Source organism: Eschrichtius robustus, chromosome 12 (genome assembly GCF_028021215.1).
Source record: "Eschrichtius robustus isolate mEscRob2 chromosome 12, mEscRob2.pri, whole genome shotgun sequence".
NCBI lineage: Eukaryota > Metazoa > Chordata > Mammalia > Artiodactyla > Eschrichtiidae > Eschrichtius > Eschrichtius robustus.
The window spans coordinates 30808050-30831500 of record NC_090835.1 but is presented as its reverse complement, the minus strand read 5'-3'; the positions used below and the strand labels follow the sequence as shown (position 1 = coordinate 30831500).

The 23451-nt window shown below is 37.6% G+C and overlaps 1 protein-coding gene across 8 annotated transcripts in view; it reads right to left on the bottom strand.

The window, feature by feature from the left end:
- The window catches only part of CFAP20DC (CFAP20 domain containing), a 265772-nt gene that overhangs the window by 100051 nt on the left and 142270 nt on the right, over positions 1-23451 (bottom strand). For all 8 annotated transcript variants that reach the window (XM_068558750.1, XM_068558754.1, XM_068558751.1 and 5 more), the window contains 2 exons: positions 1753-1889; positions 917-1079 (listed from right to left, as the gene is read on the bottom strand). In XM_068558750.1, the coding sequence (XP_068414851.1) occupies positions 917-1079; positions 1753-1889 (300 nt within the window). The remainder of the gene's footprint in view (positions 1-916; positions 1080-1752; positions 1890-23451) is intronic.

The window sequence follows — 23451 nt, the reverse complement described above, 5'->3', positions numbered from 1 at the left end:
ATAATAATAATAATATTCATAGCAGCATTTGATATTTTCTGAACATTTAAATTCTTGGCACAATATGATGTGCTTGACTGACTGTTCTCACTGAATCCTCATACTGACACTTTGAGGCAGCTGTTATTTCTTACTACTACTAGTGCTAGTAGTAATTGTATCCCCATTTACAGATGAGGAAACTGAGGCTCGTAGGGTTTAAGAAACTTGATCAAGGTCTCACAGACAGTGGTAAAACTGGGACTGAATATCTATGTTATTTATTTCCTTATCTCAGTTTTATACTCCATGGGAGACAGAGTCTCTAACAGTGATCGTTAATTTCTAAATCAAATAAAATGAACACAAATGCCTCCCTTTTTCAATGTTCACAAAAGCCAGACCAGTTAAAGTGGACAAACTGACAGGGAGTGGTAAGCCTTGGGTTCTGGTCTCAATTCTTTCCAGTGATTACAAATTGCAAATCACTTACTCTCTTAGCCCTGAATTCTCAATCTATAAAACGGGATAAAAGTTTTCTTCACCAACAGGGTTGTTTTTGTACCAATGAGAGAAAATAAAGAGCACTTTACAAATGGAAGAGATTAATTAAAAGGTAAAACTAAGAACACTTAAAATGTACATGGGGTCTCCAAGACATAGCAATAATAGGATACTATACTATTTTCTCACTGTTATCAGAAAGTAAAAATACAGGGTACTACAGCAAAGTAAAATAACAGAATAAACAGAATGACAGGTTCCAGAAGATAATATATGGTATAAGAATTCTAAACATATTTCAATATCCACCACCATTTTCATTTTTAAATGATAATTCTCTGGACTTAAGATCTAGTCAAGAATATAACTATGGATTTATCTTAACATTTCTCACTATTTTCACTAGCTATCAATCTTTATGCATGATTCTTACCATGAATAGGTACAGTCTGCTTTATGTGGCCAATATTTTCTTTATCTCCTTGTGCCTCAGACTCAGATAACAGCAAGGTTGACATTTCTGCCCTGTTAACACACTTCTCTACTGTAGACTGCTGGCACGATTGGTTATTTTTGGACCCAACAGATCTTACTGTCTGTAAGGAAAAGGAATTAATCTATATTTTAAAATATAGGAATTGCATTTATTTCTTGTAGAATCTACATAGAAGAAATAATAGCTGGACAAATAGTGAGGTAAAAAAGAACCAGAGGAAATGAGAAGATTAAAAAGTTGTTGGAGAGGGAAATTATGGTAGAAAATTAGGAAGAAATAGGAGATAAATATAATGTAAGGTAAAACAGAAGACAACCAAATCTCATAGACACATAAATTAAAATGTGCTCATTTGCTACACTCCATCTTTAGTAGGTAGGAGTCGAAATGAAAATCACCGTGTATGTCAGAAATTCAGAGGAAATTAAAAATAAAGATATCACATTTGAGAATCTGTTCATTATAAGGTGTCTGGTGATGATCCAACTCCTTTTTGAAGGAGACCACAAAATGTGCTCACATATATTTGCCTTTAAGTTTTGTGCACATATTTAATGAAAAGAATGCTCAAAAATGTTAATTGCTTTGACATGATGAAAAGAAAACAGTTTTGAGGTCTTTTAAAATCCAGAATTTCTGTTCCAAATTTATTCAAGCCCTCTGCTTTTGGCATGTAGTCTCTCTCCCTCTTTTTTTCCCCTCTGCATTGGGAAAAAACGCTTCCCTTCCCATGCCATCCATGCTTAGATAAGCTGTTCAAACCTTGCTCCTACCTCACTGAACATCCTCATGTTACTTCTTCTGCCAGAGAGTGGAGGTGGTCCAAGAACTTTGGATCCAAAGGCAATATGACAAACATCTTGATTTTTACCGCTCCGCATGCTACCTGTTCCTCTGTTAATGAACTGATCTATTAAAGGAAGGGAATAGTAGTCCATTAATGGGCGTAATGACACACACCATGTTGCAATATTTCTGAAAGTACAATCTAGGGGTCATATGATGTGAATCCTCCCCCACTTTAACCCTCCCACGCTCCCAGGGCACTTATAAAAATGCAGATACTGGGGTCCAACATCAGATCTATCAGATCTATAGAATTAGAATCTTGTGTGGGGGGGGGCAACAGAAATCTATAATCTTAACAAGTGGTTAAGATTAACTCCCAAGTGGTTCTTGTGCTCAGTATCATCTGAGAACCACTACCACAAACGTTTTTCCTCATAGAAAAAGAGAAAAAAAGAAAAGAAAGCTACTGAAAAATACATTGCATTTTCTCTTTAAGGAAATCGTTTAAATAAAACTAACTCAACTGAACAAATATTTCATTGAGCACTCCCAGGCACTTCCTAGAGGTTGCCAGTGATGCAAAATGGATAAGACACATTGCTTGCCCTCAGGGAGTCTGGAGGGAGGTGATAGTACAAGTAAACAGGTAACTACAACATAAGGCAGACCAGTGGGAATGAAGAGTGACTTCTTGAATGGATCTTGAATGACTGATAAGATTTCAAGAATAAGAGATGTAGGGTGCCCAAGGCAGAAGAAAGTGCCTGAATAAAGGTATGGAAGAGTGAAAGGGTAGGGTACGCTTGGGGAATAATGAAATCACCAGTTTAGCTGGAAGGATAGGCTCGGGTCAGAACGAAAAGAGCATTAAAACGCTAAGAGCCTGTTCTAAATTCGGTAGGCAACAGGGAATCACTGAAGGTTTTGGGGAGAAAGAGAGCAAACTGGTATCACCTCCAGGATAAGGAAGGTGTGCTCACCAAACCCTGCTGCCTTTTCCTTCTGGGCACACAGCTAAATTACATTTCCGAGCCTTCCTTGCAGTTATATGGGTCATGTAACTGAGTTCTGGTTAATGGAACGTGAGAAGTGGAATGTGAGACGTGTAAACCATCTCCTGCTCCTAAAACTTCCTGCATAATCCCCATGCTCTCTCTTCCCTCATCTCTTGACAAGATGCAAAAGATCCAGCGGAGGACTTAAAGGCTCCCAGAGGAGCCACTAGATGAAAGAAGCCCGAGTCTCTGAAAGACCATACGGAGGGATGCCCAAGGAACTCCTGACTGGACTAGGACCGTGGAGTTCTGTGTGAGTGCAGGCAGCCTTCTCTGACTAAAACAGCCCGTGAGAGTGCCGGCTCTTAACTCAGAACACGGCCCACAGCCTAGAAAACCTTCTGCCATGTCCTGCTTGCAAGACAGGACCAACTTGACTACTACAATGTTGGCCCTGAGGAAGTCCAAATTTGTCCTACAGTTCTGGACATATATGAGCTACTGGCAACTTCTTGTCTGATCTATTCTCCTGAAAAAAATTCCTATCGTTAGCTAGTTGGTCTCATTAGCTTCTGCTAGAGAGCTATAATTTTATAAGTGGTGGAATTAAAAACCATTCCTATGTAACAGCCATGAGAAAAGGCACAAAAGTTTGTGAAAACATATCATGCTTAGGAAGCCCCCAACATTTAGATCTGAGTGGAAGTAATGTGAGTGGGTATATAGGTGTTCTGGGGGGTCTGTTTCTGTGTTTGTAATAGATGAAGCTGACGACATGGGCAAGGGCTACACTGCTGAGTTGATCTAAAAGAATTTTTGCTGGACAGAGGATCTAAGGTGGCTGGCAAAGTGGTGGGGAGAAATACCATTCCAGTTTTCTTCAAATTCCTGAAGCCCTATTAGGTAGTGATTCCATTTGTCCAAATGGCAGAATCAGAACTAATGAGTAGAATTTACTTCAGAAAGCTTTTATTCTAATTCTGTGAAAAATCACAAAAGACCCCAAATAGCCAAACCAATCTTGAGAAAGAAAAACTGAGCTGGAGGAATCAGGCTCCCCGACTTCAGGCTATACTACAAAACTACAAGTATGTATGGTACTGGCACAAAGACAGTATGGTACTGGCACAAAAACAGAAGTATAGATCAATGGAACAGGATAGAAAGCCCAGAGATAAACCCACCTATGGTCACCTAACCTATGACAAAGGAGGCAAGATTATACAATGGAGAAAAGACAGTCTCTTCAATAAGTGGTGCTGGGAAAACTGGACAGCTACATGTAAAAGAATGAAATTAGAACACTCCCTAACACCATACACAAAAACAAACTCAGAATGGATTAAAGACCTAAATGTAAGGCAGGATGCTATAAAACTCTTAGAGGAAAACAGAGGCAGAACATACTTTGACATAAACCGTAGCAAGATCTTTTTTGACCCACCTCCTAGAGTAATGAAAATAAAAACAAAAATAAACAAATGGGACCTAATGAAGCTTAAAAGCTTTGGCACAGCAAAGGAAACCATAAACAAGATGAAAAGACAACCCTCAGAATGAAAGAAAATATTTGCAAGCAAAGCAACTGACAAGGGATTAATCTCCAAAATATACAAACAGCTCCTGCAGCTCAATACCAAAAAAACAAACAACCCAATCCAAAAATGGGCACAAGACGTAAATGACATTTCTCCAAAGAAGACATACAGATGGCCAAGAAGCACATGAAAAGCTGCTCAACATCACTAATTATTAGAGAAATGCAAATCAAAACTACAATGAGGTATCACCTCATACCGGTCAGAATGGCCGTCATCAAAAAATCTACAAGCAATAAATGCTGGAGAGGGCGGGGAGAAAAAAAGGGAACCCTCCTGCACTGTTGGTGGGAATGTAAATTGTTACAGCCACTATGGAGAACAGTATGGAGGTTCCTTAAAAAACTAAAAGTAGAACTACCATATGACATAGCAATCCCACTCCTGGGCATATACCCGAAGATAACCATAATTCAAAAAGATACATGAACCCCAATGTTAACTGCAGCACTATTTACAATAGCCAGGACATGGAAGCAACCTAAATGTCCATCAACAGAGGAATGGATAAAGAAGATGTGGTACATATATACAGTGGAACATTACTCAGCCATAAAAAGGAATGAAATTGTGCCATTTGCGGAGACGTGGATAGACCTAGAGATTGTCATACAGAGTGAAGTAAGTCAGAAAGAGAAAAACAAATATTATATAATATTGCTTATATGTAGAATCTAGAAAAATGGTACAGATGAACTTATCTGCAAAGCAGAAAGAGAGACACAGATGTAGAGAACAAACGTATGGATACCAAGAGGGGAAGGAGGGGTGTGGGATGAATTGGTAGATTGGGATTGACACATATACGTTACTATGTATAAAATAGATAACTAGTGAGAACCTACTGTACAGTACAGGGAACTCTACTCAGTGCTCTGTGGTGACCTAAATGGGAAGGAAATCCAAAAAAGAGGGGATCTATGTATATGTATAGCTGATTCACTTTGCTGTACAGCAGAAACTAACACAACGTTGTAAAGCAACTATACTCCAATAAAAATTAATTAAAAAAAAGCTTTTAGTCTAACATAAGGAACATCCTTCTTTAATTAAAGCATGTCTGGTTGTTGTGGTGGTGACTTTTCTGTCATTTTGAAGATGTTCAACCAGAAGTCTGGAAAGCTATTCTGGATATTATAAGGCAGATTCACATATTAGATGACTCTCTAATTTCTATTTCTAGCCTAGTCCTCTCTTCTGAGAGCCTCTTGTATACAGTGGCCTTCTTGACCAGCTCCTCCTCAATGTCTCGAAGACACCTCCAACTGAAAACCTGGTCTAATGAATGGCACCATCAACCATTCCGGTTGAAAAGTCAGACTCTAGATGTCATCCTTGACACCTCCCTCCATCCTCTCCATATCCAATCCAGATCCACTTGTCTCCACCTCCTCCACCAGCACCATAATTTAAGCGACCATCATCCCTCTTCTGGATGATCACAAAGCCTCTCAAGTGATCCCCCATGTTCCACTGTGGCTCCCTGTCCCATGCTCTCTCCAAAATGAAGCCAGAACGGTCTTATATAAACATACGTCTGATTGAATCATTCCTTTTCCTCACTTAAAACTTTTCAATGGCTTCCCTGCTGCCCTTAAGATTAAGAAGAAAGCCCTTAACATTACCAACAAAAACTTGCATGTTCTGGCTTCAGTTCAACCTTAACACCCTCTATTTTCTGCTCTGGTCTCCTCAGTTCTTCCTCTCTATCAGAGTATTTGTACATGCTGTTCCCCGTGTAGGATCTTCCTTCCCCTCTTGGCCTTTATGTTTCAGCTCATGTATCACTTCCTCAGACTAGTCTTCCCAGACCTCTCTGATTACAGTACCCAGTTTAGGTAGTCCCATAAGCTCTCCCTCACAGAACTTGTCAGAATTGCACTTTCATATATGTTTATGGGATTCTCTAATAATGTATACCTCAGTAGATATAAACTCAGTGGTCTACTTTGTCACCCCTGAATTGCTAGCCTAGTGCTTGACACAGAGCAATAGATCCTTTGCTGAGCAAACTGAATGAATCATAAAGTATAATGGGTCAGAAGGGAAGTTGGATTAAATGACTACATATTTCTAACTACTATTAAAACTTATTTTTAAGAAAAATCCACCTGAGACATTTATGTGTGAATTGAGGAGGCAGACTGGACTGGACAACTGCCAGGATGTGGAGGATGAGAGAGAAGGGTCAACAATGACCAAGACATTGATATTTACATGAACTGTGTGGCTTTCAACAGCAGCAGTGCTATGGCACCACAATCAGATGCCTACTCAGCTTACATGTGAAATTTCCTAATGTTAGCAAATAGACTTGGCTATGTGTGCATCTGCATCTTTTTCAGTCATTTATAAATATCCATTTGGAGTCAACAAAACATTGTTAGTCTCTCAGGATCAGCAATAGAAAGAAATGACACTCAAATTCCAGGCCAGTTGGAAAAATCTATTACAGACCCATCCTTTGTACCTTCTGTGACCAAATAAAACAAATTCTAGATTACTGATTTTGTTCTCAAATGTGGATTTTCCCAGAAAGAAATAGCCACTGAGAGTCCTGAAGGTATGTATGGGACATGGCATAGGCCTACATGGGAATTTTCAGTACCAGAATAGAAGCCTTTTTCTTCTTCTTTTTTTTTTTTTTTTTTTTGTTTAAACTTCCAGTCACAGGAATCATTTGGCTTGTGGGCATATCTTTCTGTTCAAACATTGTACTAGGTCAGTTTCCTTGATGTTTTTTCATATTCTTCATCTATATACAGGTTGCCCCCAAACAATTTAAGTTTCTTTGAGTAGAAAGACCATTTTTTTGGTACTGCACGTATACTCATCTGCTGAGCCCAGCATAGCATATGGTAGACAATGGATAAATCTCACCAAAATTGTGGACAGTATCAAAGATTAAAAGGAAAACTTTTGGGGGAGTATTTAAAAAAATCATACTGACACAGTTCCAGCTATAATTTCAACAAAATGAATATATTAAATAGTTCATAGCTATTTAAAAAATGAAAATTCCTAAATACCTTGAACTTCTTAGAGGAATTTCTTGCTTAGCAGTTAAGAGTCATTGGCTTATCTCTTGGATAGTCAATGGCTATTAAAGCTACAACTAAACCTGATATGATATAATTCCTTGAATCACAGAAAATAAGATGTTATTCTGTATTTTATAAGAGGATCTACTATAGGATTTCTTTAAAGAGCAATCTACCACTGTGTGTTTAAATTGAAATCTATTTTTTAAATTTTACAAATTTTAGTATACCTTTTTTTCCCCAAGCAAAGTGTACAATAATCCACTATTTAGTATCTCTTTAATTAGCAGGCTTTTAAAACTTAGTACAATTAACACATACACATTCTTAAAGTCTGTTTCACTTTAATAATTCTGTTTATAATCATATTAATTGTCATAATTATGTCTGTAAACATGTATCATGCTATGTATCCACGATAATAGGGTCCTAATTAAAACCTACAAGGAAAAGTAACTTAGACCTTTGGTTTCTAAAATAAAAAGTAGAAGGGATGAAGTTTCTATAATGAGAAAAATCTTAATGAAAGAAAACTACAAGCAGAAATGCATGCCTTTTGAATTCTAAAAGGAGTTCTTTTAAGACCTGATATCAATATATATAATATAAGGTTAAAAATCAAGATTAGATTAAAGTCATGCTCTAGGCGTTTCATTTTCTTGAGTTTGTGGAAAATGAACTTGGTGTAGGTCAGAGATGTTACCATTAATTATTTTGCTATTTTACTGAGGGGTATAGCCTTTGTAGTTAGATTATAAAACCTGAGGGTCTGCTCTCTAATTGTCTTTTAGAATAATAAACATTCACTTTTGTCTCAAGATACAATGTTCTAACTATTATAGTCATTTAAGTTTGCAAGGTTTTCAAAGTTTAACCAGAAAAACCTGCTGAATTTTCAACTCTAATCATTCAGGGGTCATGCTCAAGACTTACATCTATTATCTAATGATCGAATCAGAATTAAACCTGCTACCAGAATCCAGATTTTGAATTGGATTAATTTTTATTTTATTATATGTGCATTGTTATAAGGAATGTCAAAAACACAAAGACTGATCTAGTAGAGCAATATTATTTTAGACAAGGTATTTAAACTTTCTAAGCTTCACTTTCTTCATCCATAAGATTGAGATAATAATAGTACTTAAGTCAAGGCATTTTTGTTAGATTATATGAAACAATGCATGTAACATGCTAAATACTGTGCTTAGTAGGGAGTAAATGCTTAGTAAATATGCTATTAATACCTTCCATCCTGAATAGCATTTAACAGTTTATGAAGTCCATTCACAATCATTTATCCCTTCATTCACCCATTCTTTCATTAGTGATTGGGCACCTAGTCTGGGCAACCACTGCTCTTAAGTACTGAATAAGATAGGGAATAAGGTGGACACATCACCTCCTCCAAGGCACTCTGGGTCTCACAGGGAAGACAGATATTACAGCAAGTAAGTCATAAATAACTAAATGATTACAATTGTGGTAAGAGCTATGAAGGGAAGGCTCAAAGTGTGTTTAACAGGGGGCTGGTATCTAGTCTTTAGGGTGAGGGAAATGACATTCAATCTGAGATCTAAAGGATGACGGATATGATGATGTGTACGTGATCTCTATGAAATTTCCAGTCACTTTGTGTGATATTATTCCACCTCTACAGATGAAGAAACTGAGGCTCATGATGTTTAGAGATCTGTCCACTTAGAGTAGGGTCTCAGAATCCAAATGCCCAAGACCTCTTTGCGCCTGCCTTCTTTTCACCACACATGATACTGCCTTTGGTGGTCCAGGAGGGCACTGCAGGGGATTCTTTCCTTGTCCACTATTTATTCTCTGTGCAGTTTTGTAAAGCTATCTAATTAAAAACTTTTGTTTTGCTATGTGAAAAGTGGGTCTAATAGTGACTGTTTGGATAAGTACGAGAACTTGATGAATATGACAATTAATGTATTTGATGAAGACTAATGGGGTTCATGAGGAATCAAGAATGGAATATAATGCTGTAATAATCTTTTCCAGAGGGAAGAAAGTGGTGGTGGAAGCAGGGGAGGGACAAAATGAAGTGGCTTGAATGCCAGGCAGGTAACATATAAGTGACAAGCAGGCACACGTGGAACGTGGGGCAAACTGCGGCTAATTTGAGAGTGCACATCCTATGCAAAGTACTTTAATTACAAACTTTTTTTTTTTTTAAGAAAAATGTCATTCAGGTCTTCTGTCCATTTTTTAATTGTGGCATTTCTTTAACCAACAATCCTAAGACAAGGATTACCAAAAATCTGAGTTTAGAAAGAAGAAATTAGAGTGTCTTGTTTTTTCCTGAAGTCAGAATCTCTCTCTCTCTCTTTTTTTTAAGGTTCTACTTTACAGTAGATTTTGCTGCTTGATTTGAAATTTGCTTTCATAACGTACAACCCAAAGAAGAAATTCTAACAAAGATCTCACCAATTCCAACTATGGTTAGATTACTATTTCATGGTTTTGCTAGATCCTTTATCTGTTTGCGATTGAGTTAGGAGATACGGGTGTCAGTCTCTCTTCCAGTAAGACTGCTGCTGTGGAAAGGAGGGCACTTGGGAGAACTACCTCCTAATTTTTAAGCAAATTACTAGTTGTTTTTTTTTTTTTTAAGTAACTTAATCCAAATGACATTTATTGAATACTCCTAACAACAGTAAAATTTACATTCTTACCAAGAGCATATGGCACATTTACTGAGATAGACTCTATTCAGGACAAGTCTCAACAAATTTAAAACAAATCACTTCATATAAATTATTTTCTCAAGTCACACTGGAATTAAATTATAAATCAATAACAGAAAGATCTCAAATGTTTGGGAACTAAGTAACACACTTAATTCCTAAGTAACCCATGGATCAAAGAAAAAATGAAAAATGAAATTAGAAGATATTTAGAACAGAATGAAATAAAAATACAATACCAAAATTTGTGGGATGTTGCTAAAGCAGCACTTATGGGGAGATTTCTAGCACTAAATGGCTATATTAGAGAAAGAAAAGTTTGAAATCATTGACCTTGATTCCCACCTTAAGGACAGAAAGAGGAGAGCAAATGAAACCCAAAACAACTGAAGAAAGGAATAATAAAGATCAAAGTGAAAATAAATGAAACAATATAGAAAAACAGTAGAAAGAATCAATGAAACCAAAAGCTTGTTCTTTGGGAAGATCAGTAAGAATGATAAACCTCTAGTTAGACTGACCAGGGAAAATAGAGCAAAGATACATATTTCTAACATCAGGAATAGTAGTGGTATCACTATAGATTCTCCAGATAATAAGGCAACATTATGAACAACTTTATACCAATACATCCAACTACTTAGATGAACTGGACAAATTCCCTGTAGGACACAAATTACCAAAGCTTACTCAAAGAGAAATAGTTAACCTGAAAAACTCTTTATCTATTAAAGAAATTGAATCTACAGGTTACAAAAACTTTCTCATGCTGATAAATTCCACAAAACATTTAAGAAAGATATAATACCAATTTAACACAAATTCTTTCAAAAAGTTTTAAGGAGTGGGGGAAAGGGGGAGGAAATATTTCCCAATTCATTCTATGAGGCCAGCTTCACCCTAATACCAAAAGCAGACAAAGGCATTATAAAAAAAGAGAACTATAGTCCAGTAATCCCTTACGAACACAAGTTGAAGCAAACAATAGAGTAAAAGGATATTTGTGTCAGGACCAAGCAGGGTTTTCCCCAGAAATGCAAGGTTGGTTTAACATTAAAAAATCAATCAATGTGATTCACTGTATTAACAGACTAAAAAAGAAAAAAAAAACATGATGATCTCATAAATACAGAACATGCATTTGACAAAATCCAACATCCATTCCTGACAAAAACTGTCAGCAAACTAGTGATGAAAGGGACTTGCTCACCATGATTAAGGACATCTATAAAATCTCAATAGCTAACATCATACATAATCATTAAAGACTGAATACCTTTCCAGTAAGATCAGGAATAAGACAGGGCTATCCTTTCTTGCCACTTCTATTAAACTTTGTACTGGAGGTCTTAGCCAGTGCAATCAGGCAAGGAAAAGAAATGAGACATTCAGATTGGTAATGTAAAACTGTCTTTGTTCACACACAACATAATCATCTATGTAGGAAGTCTACTGGAATCCACAAAAAGCTACTAGTAGTAATAAATAAGTTTTGCAAAGTTGCAGGATACTAGATCAATTTACAAAATTTCAATGTATTTTACACACTAGCAACAAACAATTGGAAATAGAAATTTTAAAACTTACCACTTATCAGTAGTATCAAAAGATATAAAATACTTAGGGATAAATCTGAGGAAAGTTATAAAAGAACTGTACCCTGAAACTATAAAATATTGCTGAGAGAAATTAAAGAAAACCTAAAAAAAAGAAGTTGGAAGAATCAATATTGTTCAGATGTCAATTCTCCCCAAATTGTGATCTATAAATGCAGCACAACCCCAATCAAATTCCCAACAGGTCTTTTTGGCAGAAATTCATATGTTGATTCTAATATTTATACTAAAATGCACAGAGTCCATAATAGCTAAAATAATTTTTGAAAAAGAAGGACAAAACTGGAAGGCTCATGCTAGCTGAATGCAAGACTTATAAACATATAGTAATAAAAATCATGGTATTGGCATAAAAGCAAATAGATAAATAAGACAGAATAAAGAGAATAAAGAGTCTGAATAAAAAGACCAGAAATATAACCACAAGTATATTGACAACTGATTTTTGACAAAGGTGCAAAGGAAATGATGTGGAGAAAAGGACACTTTTTAGCAAAGGCTAGAACAACTAGATAACTAAATTAAAAAAAAAAAAAAAAAAGGCCCCAAAACCAAAAATGTGGATTTATATCTTATACTATATACAAAAATTAATTCAGTGGATCATAGACCTAAATGTAAAACCTAAAACTGTAATTTTTTTTTTTTTACATGGAGGCATAAGACAAAATCTTCATAACCTTGGATTAGGCAAAAATTTCTTAAATATGTCACCAAAAGCACAATCCACAGAAGCAAATTTGATAAACTGGACTTGATCAAGTTAAAAATTTCTCTTCAAAAGATACTGTTATGAGAATAAAATGTAAGCAACAGACTGGAAAAACATATTCACAATTCATATATCTGAAAAAGGACCTATATCCAGAATATAGAATGAACTCTCAAAACTCAATAATATGAAAATAAGGAATCCAGTTTAAAAATGGACAAGAGAGTTGAACAGATGCTTCATCAAAGAAGATTCAGGGATGGCAAATAAGAACATAGAGATGCTCATCATTAGTAATTATCAAGGAAATGCAAATCAAAAACCACAATGAGATACCACTCATTGGTACTGGATATAATACCCGCTGGTTTGAATATAAAGTGTTACTACTATTTTGGAAAATAATTTGGCATTTCTTAAAAAGCTACCATATAATCCAACCATCCCTCTCCTAGGCATTTACCCAAGACAAATGAAAGCTTATGCCCATTCAAAGACTTCTACACAACTGTTCACAGCAGTATTATTTATCCATCAACAAGTAAATGGGTAAACAAAATATGGCATCTCCACACAATGGAGCACTATTCTGCAATAAAAAGGAATGAATTATTTCTACAAACCACATGTGCCTATCTCAAAACAAATTTTAAAATAATTATGCTGAGTGAAAGAAGCCAGACAAAAGGGTATATATATTATATCGCATTAATAAAATTCTAGAAAATGCAAACTAATCTATAATGAGAGATAGCAGATCAGTGAGGATGGGGTTGGGAGGAAGGGATTATGAAGATTATGAGGAAACCTCTGGGAATGATGAATATGCTCACTCTCCTGATTGTGGTGGTTTCACGTTTGTGTGTGTATCTTTTTTTTTTTTTTTTTTAATTTTTACAAGAGATAAATAGACTGACTCCAAGCACTGTAAACGGATGACCACAACAAAAGCAACAATGAAGCAAATTACTAGTTTTGATTTGTGCTTAGTGGACCACTGCAACTTGGCATTAGTAGCTGCATGCTCAACTTCAATAACCAGATCTGATTCACTAGTTCAGTTAAAGTGGGGTCCCATTAATGAAAATAAGATCATCAGAGCCTGCAGTCCTCTGCAGACTAACAGTCATTAACTGACGTGCACTGGGAATTGACAAAGTGAACAGTGCAAATGTGTGGTAACATTGACTTTTTGGAAACACAATTATTTTATTAATTTCATTAAATGCTCTTGATCAAGTTATACAGCATTAAAAAAAATGAACTCTAAAACAGAAGTTTCAAAGTTTCCTTTTTAGCTTGGGTGAACATGCCAGAAAGCATCCACAGGAAGCAGCTACTTCCTTCTGTAGCAGCATCATTGGGATCTCTTAATTCGTGCATTTATAATTAAATATCACAATTTACATGAGTACTGTAAGTAAGTTACAAGAACACACAGTCACTTTTCATGCAATTCAAATCTCACCATGGGGAGTCCATATTTTAGAAAGACACAAAAACAAATAGTTCAGATGAAGAAATACCTCCTGGCTTTTCCATGATTAAAAAGTCTGTCCTTGGGCATTTGTCATTAGCCACACCTTTCACATAAAATCTCTCACACAGAGAACAGTAATTTTTATTATAATCACTTATAGTAAGGTTCAAAGCCTACAAATGTCAAAATTAGCAATTGAAAAGTATTTGTAGAGGGACTTCCCTGGTGGTGCAGTGGTTAAGAATCCGCCTGCCAATGCAGGGGACATGGGTTTGAGCCCTGGTCCGGGAAGATTCCACATGCCGCGGAGCAACTAAGCCTGTGCGCCACAACTACTGAGCCTGCACTCTAGAGCCTACGAGCCACAACTATTGAGCTCGTGTGCCACAACTACTGAAGCCCGAGTGCCTAGGGCCTGTGCGCCACAACAAGAGAAGCCACCTCAATGAGAAGCCCGCACACTGCAACGAAGAGTAGCCCCTGCTCACCGCAACTAGAGAAAGCCCGCACGCAGCAACGAAGACCAAAAGCAGCCAAAAAAAAAACCAACAAAAAAAACAGTATTTGTAGAAAGAGAACTACAGAGTTCGATGTATGTTTATGTAATCTTAGCTGCTGTACATGTGCAATGAGATTTACTTCAGAGGAACAATCATAAACCCTAGGGTTATAAATGAATATAAGTATAATTGAGATTCACAGGACAGAAGAAATATGCTTTCTAATGGTGATTATTAATTTTCTGTATATACGACTCAAGTTGACTTATCCTTATGCTGAAAGCCCATTTATGGAATTTGCAAAATATGCACTAATATCCTCTTCTACAAGGTGGGATCAAACACAGCCTATGAAAAAGTTTGTTTAATTATAATATTGAGTTAATGATGCATTTAATATTTACTCAAATTTCTCTTTACTCTCTGGCATTATAAGTGTCCTTGAACTTTAAAAAGAAAGACATTTAAAATATCTGGATATAGACTTATAGTTTCATTTAAAGACACAATTCTTAAAACATTAAGCTAGAGAGACAGAAGAAAAAAAGAGCATTTACAACTGTAAAGAGTTACCTGATAGGCTCTTCAGTCATTTCTGTTATGGAAAGCTATCACAGCCTATTAGATACAGACAGAGTGTTTGGTTATCGAAAACACTCTTACTCATTGTATTCTGTGGAGAATCTTCCATTAAGATTGAACTGTGACCTGAGGTATTTACAGTGGCTGTCTGGGTAGTGAGAACTTTTTCATCCTTTTATATACAGGTATTTTCCAAAGGTTCTGTAAAGAACATAGATTGTATATATTCTCTTTCCCTCCCTCTCTATCTAAATATAGTGTATATAATAAATACACAAATTCTCACTACCTGTGTCCTCACTGCTATCACAAATTCTTGCCTAAAATTGGCAATTGTGGAAGGTGATGGGAATATGGGGGGGGGGTTCATTATGTATTCTCTCTACTTTTCTGTAAGTTTGGAAATTTCATAATACAGGGTTTAAAAATGTAGTGCCTATTTACACAAAATCCTCTTCCAGGGTTTATACTGTAAAAGTTATAAAATGGTCCCAATTCTCTAGGAATATACAATTTAGGACATATGATGCTGATGCGGATTTACATACAGAAAATACACCAAGAATAAATGAATAGTGGATAAACATAGAAAGAGTAAAAGTGAGTCTGTTTTTGCCACTCATTCATCTCATCATGGTTATCTCCTTTCTCCTCTTTCTACTTTGACCTCTCTCAAACTTTGACCACTCTCCCTTCCCCATCTGTTATCTGAGAACCAATAAGCCCTGCCAGTTTCCCCACTGTGGTTTCTCTCAGGGTCATCACTTTCCATTTTCACAGCCACTAGTCATTTTATGCCTAGATGGCTGCAAAGACATCTTAGTTGTAATCCTTAATCTCTGGTCTCCCTTGACTTAAAAATTCATCTTGAAGCCTGACGTCAAGTTCAACTTCCTAATAAAGAAGTTATAATTTCTCTATTTTAGGAATATAAGGCACACTCTTCTCATAGTCTTTCAACACAGCCCTCCTGCTCAGAGGCCATTCCTGTTATTGATCCCTCAGGAAACTCATCCATGCATTTTGCTGTCTCCTTGTCTTTGCTCACTCTTCTGCACCATCTTACACTTCCATAAATCTTTATTTATTATAAATACTTACATGAGTATTTACTGAATAGCTTCAAGATCTACTCCTTCCTCCATAACTGTCCTATTTGACCGTCCTCTGAATTACTTAAGTATTATGAGTGTCCTCTGACCCACAAAACCTTTGTGGGGATAAGTGATCTAGTCTCTCATTCAGGGTTCTCAACCCTGGCTGCATGTCAGAATTGCTGGAGAAGTTAACAAAAAATCCAGCCTAGGACAATTAAATCAGAATCTCTGGGGGTAAAGCATAGACATTAGGAAAAAAGATGTCTTTTATACCAGTTATTTTTATTTTATTTCTTATTTTTTTTAACATCTTTATTGGAGTATAATAGCTTTACAATGGTGTGTTAGTTTCTGCTTTATAACAAAGTGAATCAGTTATACATATACATATATCCCCATATCTCTTCCCTCCTGCGTCTCCCTCCCTCCCATCCTCCCTATCCCACCCCTCTAGGTGGTCACAAAGCACTGAGCTGATCTCCCTGTGCTATGAGGCTGCTTCCCACCGGCTATCTATTTTACATTTGGTAGTGTATATATGTCCATGCCACTCTCTCACTTTGTCCCAGCTTACCCTTCCCCCTCCCCGTGTCCTCAAGTCCATTCTCTAGTAGGTCTGCGTCTTTATTCCCATCCTGCCCCTAGGTTCTTCATGACCATTTTTTTTTTCCTCTTAGATTCCATATGTATGCGTTAGCATATGGTATTTGTTTTTCTCTTTCTGACTTACTTCACTCTGTATGACAGACTCTAGGTCCATCCACCTCACTACAAATAACTCAATTTCGTTTCTTTATAATGGCTGAGTAATATTCCATTGTATATATGTGCCACATCTTCTTTATCCATTCATCAGTTGACAGACACTTAGGTTGCTTCCATGTCCTGGCTATTGTAAATAGAGCTGCAATGAACATTGTGGTACATGACTCTTTTTGAATTATGGTTTTCTCAGGGTATATGCTCAGTAGTGGGACTGCTGGGTCATAAGGTAGTTCTATTTTTAGTTTTTTAAGGAACCTCCATACTGTTCTCCATAGTGGCTGTATCAAGTTACATTCCCACCAACAGTGCAACAGGGTTCCCTTTTCTCCACACCCTCTCCAGCATTTATTGTTTGTAGATTTTTTGATGATGGCCATTCTGACCGGTGTGAGATGATATCTCATTGTAGTTTTGATTTGCATTTCTCTAATGAATAATGATGTTGAGCATTCTTTCATGTGTTTGTTGGCAATCTGTATATCTTCTTTGGAGAAGTGTCTGTTTAGGTCTTCTGCCAATTTTTGGATTGGGTTGTTTGTTGTTTTTGATATTGAGCTGCATGAGCTGCTTGTAAATTTTGGAGATTAATCCTCTGTCAGTTGCTTCATTTGCAAATATTTTCCCCCATTCTGTGGGTTGTCTTTTTGTCTTGTTTATGGTTTCCTTTGCTGTGAAAACCTTTTAGGTTTCATTAGGTCCCATTTGTTTATTTTTGTTTTTATTTCTATTTCTCTAGGAGGTGGGTCAAAAAGGATCTTGCTGTGATTTATGTCATGGAGTGTTCTGCCTCTGTTTTCCTCTAAGAGTTTAATAGTGTCTGGCCTTACATTTAGGTCTTTAATCCATTTTGAGTTTATTTTTGTGTATGGTGTTAGGGAGTGTTCTAATTTCATTATTTTACATGTAGCTGTCCAGTTTTCCCAGCACCACTTATTGAAGAGGCTGTCTTTTCTCCACTGTATATTCTTGCCTCCTTTATCAAAGATAAGGTGACCATATGTGCGTGGGTTTCTCTCTGGGCTTTCTATCCTGTTCCATGGATATATATTTCTGTTTTTGTGCCAGTACCATACCGTCTTGATTACTATAGCTTTGTAGCATAGTCTGACATCATAGAGCCTGATTCCTCTAGCTCCGTTTTTCTTTCTCAAGATTGCTTTGGCTATTCGGGGTCTTTTGTGTTTCCATACAAATTGTGAGATTTTTTGTTCTAGTTCTGTGAAAAATGCCAGTAGTAGTTTGATAGGGATTGCACTGAATCTGTAGATTGCTTTGGGTAATACAGTCATTTTCACAATGTTGATCCTTTCAATCCAAGAACATGGTATATCTCTCCATCTATTTGTATCATCTTTAATTTCTTTCATCAGTGTCTTATAGTTTTCTGCATACAGGTCTTTTGTCTCCTTAGATAGGTTTATTCCTAGGTATTTTATTCTTTTGGTTGCAATGGTAAATGGGAGTGTTTTCTTAATTTCACTTTCAGATTTTTCATCATTAGTGTATAGGAATGCAAGAGATTTCTGTGCATTAATTTCGTATCATGTTACATTACCCAATTCATTGATTAGCTCTAGAAGTTTTCTGGTAGCATCTTTAGGATTCTCTATGTATAGCATCATGTCATCTGCAAACAGTGACAGCTTTACGTCTTCTTTTCCGATTTGGGTTCCTTTTATTTTTTTTTCTTCTCTGATTGCTGTGGCTAAAACTTCCAAAACTATGTTGAATAATAGTGGTGAGAGTGGGCAACCTTGTCTTATTCCTGATCTTAGTGGAAATGGTTTAAGTTTTTCACCATTGAGGATGATGTTGGCTGTGGGTTTGTCATATATGGCCTTTATTAGGTTGGGGTAAGCTCCCTCTATGCCTACTTTCTGGAGCGTTTTTACCGTAAATGGGTGTTGAATTTTGTCAAAAGCTTTCTCTGCATCTATTGAGATGATCATATGGTTTTTCTCCATCAATTTGTTAATATGGTGTATCACGTTGATTGATTTGCATATATTGAAGAATCCTTGCATTCCTGGGATAAACCCCACTTGATCATAATGTACGATCCTTTTAATGTGCTGTTGGATTCTGTTTGCTAGTATTTTGTTGAGGATTTTTGCATCTATGTTCATCAGTGATTTTGGCCTCTAGTTTTCTTTCTTTGTGACATTTTTGTCTGGTTTTGGTATCAGAGTGATGGTGGCCTCGTAGAATGAGTTTGGGAGTGTTCCTCCCTCTGCTATATTTTGGAAGAGTTTGAGAAGGATAGGTGTTAGCTCTTCTCTAAATGTTTGATAGAATTCGCCTGTGAAGCCATGTGGTCCTGGGCTTTCGTTTGTTGGAAGATTTTTAACCACAGTTTCAATTTCAGTGCTTATGATTGGTCTGTTCATATTTTCTATTTCTTTCTGGTTCAGTCTCGGAAGGTTGTGCTTTTGTAAGAATTTGTCCATTTCTTCCAGGTTGTCCACTTTATTGGCATAGAGTTGCTTGTAGTAATCGCCCATGATCCTTTGTATTTCTGCAGTGTCAGTTGTTACTTCTCCTTTTTCATTTCTAATTCTATTGATTTGAGTCTTCTCCCTTTTCTTCGTGATGAGTCTGGCTAGTGGTTTATCAATTTTGTTTATCTTCTCAAAGAACCAGCTTTTAGTTTTATTGATCTTTGCTATCGTTTCCTTCATTTCTTTTTCATTTATTTCTGATCTGATCTTTATGATTTCTTTCCTTCTGCTAACTTTGGGGTTTTTTTGTTCTTCTTTCTCTAATTGCTTTAGGTGTAAGGTTACGTTGTTTATTTGAGATGTTTCTTGTTTCTTAACGTAGGATTGTATTGCTATAAACTTCCCCCTTAGAACTGCTTTTCTGCATCCCATAGGTTTTGGGTTGTTGTGTTTTCACTGTCATTTGTTTCTAGGTATTTTTTGATTTCCTCTTTGATTTCTTCAGTGATCTCTTGGTTATTAAGTAGTGTACTGTTTAGCTTCCATCTGTTTGTATTTTTTACAGATTTTTTCCTGTATTTGATATCTAGTTTCATAGCGTAGTGGTCGGAGGAGATACTTGATACGATTTCAATTTTCTTACATTTACCAAGGCTTGATTTGTGACCCAAGATAAGATCTATCCTGGGGAATGTTCCATGAGCACCTGAGAAGAAAGTGTATTCTGTTGTTTTTGGATGGAATGTCCTATAAATATCAATTAAGTCCATCTTGTTTAATGTATCATTTAAAGCTTGTGTTTCCTTATTTATTTTCATTTTGGATGATCTGTCCATTGGTGAAAGTGGGGTGTTAAAGTCCCCTACTATGATTGTGTTACTGTCGATTTCCCCTTTTATGGCTGTTTAGCATTTGCCTTATGTGTTGAGGTGCTCCTATGTTGGGTGCATAAATATTTACAATTGTTATATCTTCTTCTTGGATTGATCCCTCGATCATTATGTAGTGTCCTTCTTTGTCTCTTGTAATAGTCTTTGTTTTAAAGTCTATTTTGTCTGATATGAGAATTGCTACTCCAGCTTTCTTTGATTTCCGTTTGCATGGAGTATCTTTTTCCATCCTCTCACTTTCAGTCTGTATGTGTCCCTAGGTCTGAAGTGGGTCTCTTGTAGACAGCATATATATGGGTCTTGTTTTTGTTTCCATTCCGCCAGTCTACGTGTTTTGGTTGGAGCATTTAATCCATTTACATTTAAGGTAATTATCAATATGTATGTTCCTATTACCATTTTCTTAATTGTTTTGGGTTTGTTATTGTAGGTCTTTTCCTTCTTTTGTGTTTCCTGCCTAGAGAAGTTCCTTTAGCATTTGTTGTAAAGCTGGTTTGTTGGTGCTGAATTCTCTTAGCTTTTGCTTGTCTGTAAAGGTTTCAATTTCTCCTTCGAATCTGAATGAGATCCTTGCTTGGTAGAGTAATCTTCGTTGTAGGTTTTTCCTCTTCATCACTTTAAATATATCCTGCCACTCCCTTCTGGCTTGGAGTTTCTGCTGTAAGATCAGCTGTTAACCTTATGGGGATTCCCTTGTATGTTATTTGTTGTTTTTCCCTTGCTGCTTTTAATATTTTTTCTTTGTATTTAATTTTTGATAGTTTAATATGTGTCTTGGTGTGTTTCCCCTTGGATTTATCCTGTATGGGACTCTCTGTGCTTCCTGGACTTGATTGATTATTTGCTTTCCCATATTAGGGAAGTTTTCAACTCTAATCTCTTGAAATATTTTCTCAGTCCCTTTCTTTTTCTCTTCTTCTTCTGGGACCCCTATAATTCGAATGTTGGTGCGTTTAATGTTGTCCCAGAGGTCTCTGAGACTGTCCTCAATTGTCTTCATTTTTTTTTCTTTATTCTTCTCTGCAGTAGTTATTTCCACTATTTTATCTTCCAGGTCACTTATCCGTTCTTCTGCCTCTGTTATTCTGCTATTGATCCCTTCTAGAGAATTTTAAATTTCATTTATTGTGTTGTTCATCACTGTTTGTTAGCTCTTTAGTTCTTCTAGGTCCTTGTTAAACGTTTCTTGTATTTTCTCCATTCTCTTTCCAAGATTTTGGATCATCTTTAGTATCATTACTCTGAATTCTTTTTCATGTAGACTGCCTATTTCCTCTTCATTTGTTAGGTCTGGTGGGCTTTTACCTTGCTCCTTCATGTGCTGTGTGTTTCTCTGTCTTCTCATTTTGCTTAACTTACTGTGTTTGGGGGTCTCCTTTTCGCAGGCTGCAGGTTCGTAGTTCCCATTGTTTTTGGTGTCTGCCCCCAGTGGTAAGGTTTGTTGAGTGGGTTGTGTAGGCTTCCTGGTGGAGGGGACCGGTGCCTGTGGTCTGGTGAATGAGGCTGGATCTTGTCTTTCTGATGGGCAGGTCCACGTCTAGTGGTGTGTTTTGGGGTGTCTGTGGCCTTATTATGATTTTAGGCAGCCTCTCTGCTCATGGGTGGGGTTGTGTTCCTGTCTTGCTAGTTGTTTGGCATAGGGTGTCCAGCACTGGAGCTTGCTGGTTGTTGAGTGGAGCTGGGTCTTGGCGTTGAGATGGAGATCTCTGGGAGATTTTCGCCGTTTGATATTACGTGGAGCTGGGAGGTCTCTTGTGTACCAATGCCCTGAACTTGGGTCTCCCACCTCAGAGGCACAGCCCTGACACCTGGCTGGAGAACCAAGAGCCTGTCATCCACACGGCTCAGAATAAAAGGGAGAAAAAAAAGAAAGAAAGAAAGAGGAAGATAAAATAAAATAAAATAAAATAAAATAAAATAATGTTATTAAATTAAAAAATAAAAAATTATTAAAAATTTTTTTAAAATGTAATTAAAAAAAAAAGAAAGAAGAGAGCAACCAAACCAAAAAACAAATCCACCAATGATAACAAGCGCTAAAAACTATACTAAAAAAAAAAAAAGAAAAAAAGAAGAAAAACAAACCCTAGAGAGAACCCTACGACAAATGGTAAAAGCAAAGCTATACAGACAAAATCACAGACAGAAGCATACACATATACACTCACAAAAAGAGAAAAAGGGAAAAAATATATATATATTATTGCTGCCAAAGTCCACCTCCTCAATTTGGGATGATTTGTTGTCTATTCAGGTATTCCACAGATGCAGGGTACATCAAGTTGATTATGGAGATTTAATCCGCTGCTTCTGAGGCTGCTGGGAGGGATTTCCCTTTCTCTTCTTTGTTCGCACAGCTCCTGGGGTTCAGCCCCGCCTCTGCATGTAGGTTGCCTGAGGGCATCTGTTCTTCGCTCAGACAGGACGGGGTTAAAGGAGCAGCTGATTTGGGGGCTCTGGTTCACTCAGGCCGGTGGGAGGGAGGGGTACAGATGCGGGGTGAGCCTGCGGCGGCAGAGGCCAGCGTGATGTTGCACCAGCCTGAGGCGTGCCGTGTGTTCTCCCAGGGAAGTTGTCCCTGGATCATGGGACCCTGGAAGTGGCGGCTGCACAGGCTCCCGGGGGGGGAGGTGTGGATAGTGACCTGTGCTTGCACACAGGCTTCTTGGTGGCTGCAGCAGCAGCCTTAGCGTCTCAGGCCCATCTCTAGTGTCCGCGCTGATAGCCGCGGCTCGCGCCCGTCTCTGGAGCTTGTTTAGGCGGCACTCTTAATCCCGTCTGCCAACGCACCAGGAAACAAAGAGGGAAGAAAAAGTCTCTTGCCTCTTCGGCAGTTCCAGACCTTTTCCCGGACTCCCTCCCGGCTAGCTGTGGTGCAGTAGCCCCCTTCAGGTTGTGTTCATGCAGCCAACCCCAGTCCTCTCCCTGGGATCCGACCTCCGAAGCCCGAGCCTCAGCTCCCAGCCCCCGCCCGCCCCGGCGGGTGAGCAGAGAAGCCTCTCGGGCTGGTGAGTGCTGGTCGGCACCGATTCTCTGTGTGGGAATCTCTCTGCTTTGTCCTCCGCACCCCGTTGCTGCTCTCTCCTCCGTGGCTCCGAAGCTTCCCCCCTCCGCCACCCGCAGTCTCTGCCCATGAAGGGGCTCCCTGGTGTGTAGAAACCTTTCCTCTTTCACAGCTCCCTCCCACTGGTGCTGGTCCTGTCCCTATTCTTTTGTCTCTGTTTTTTTTGCCCTATCCAGGTATGTGGGGAGTTTCTTGCCTTT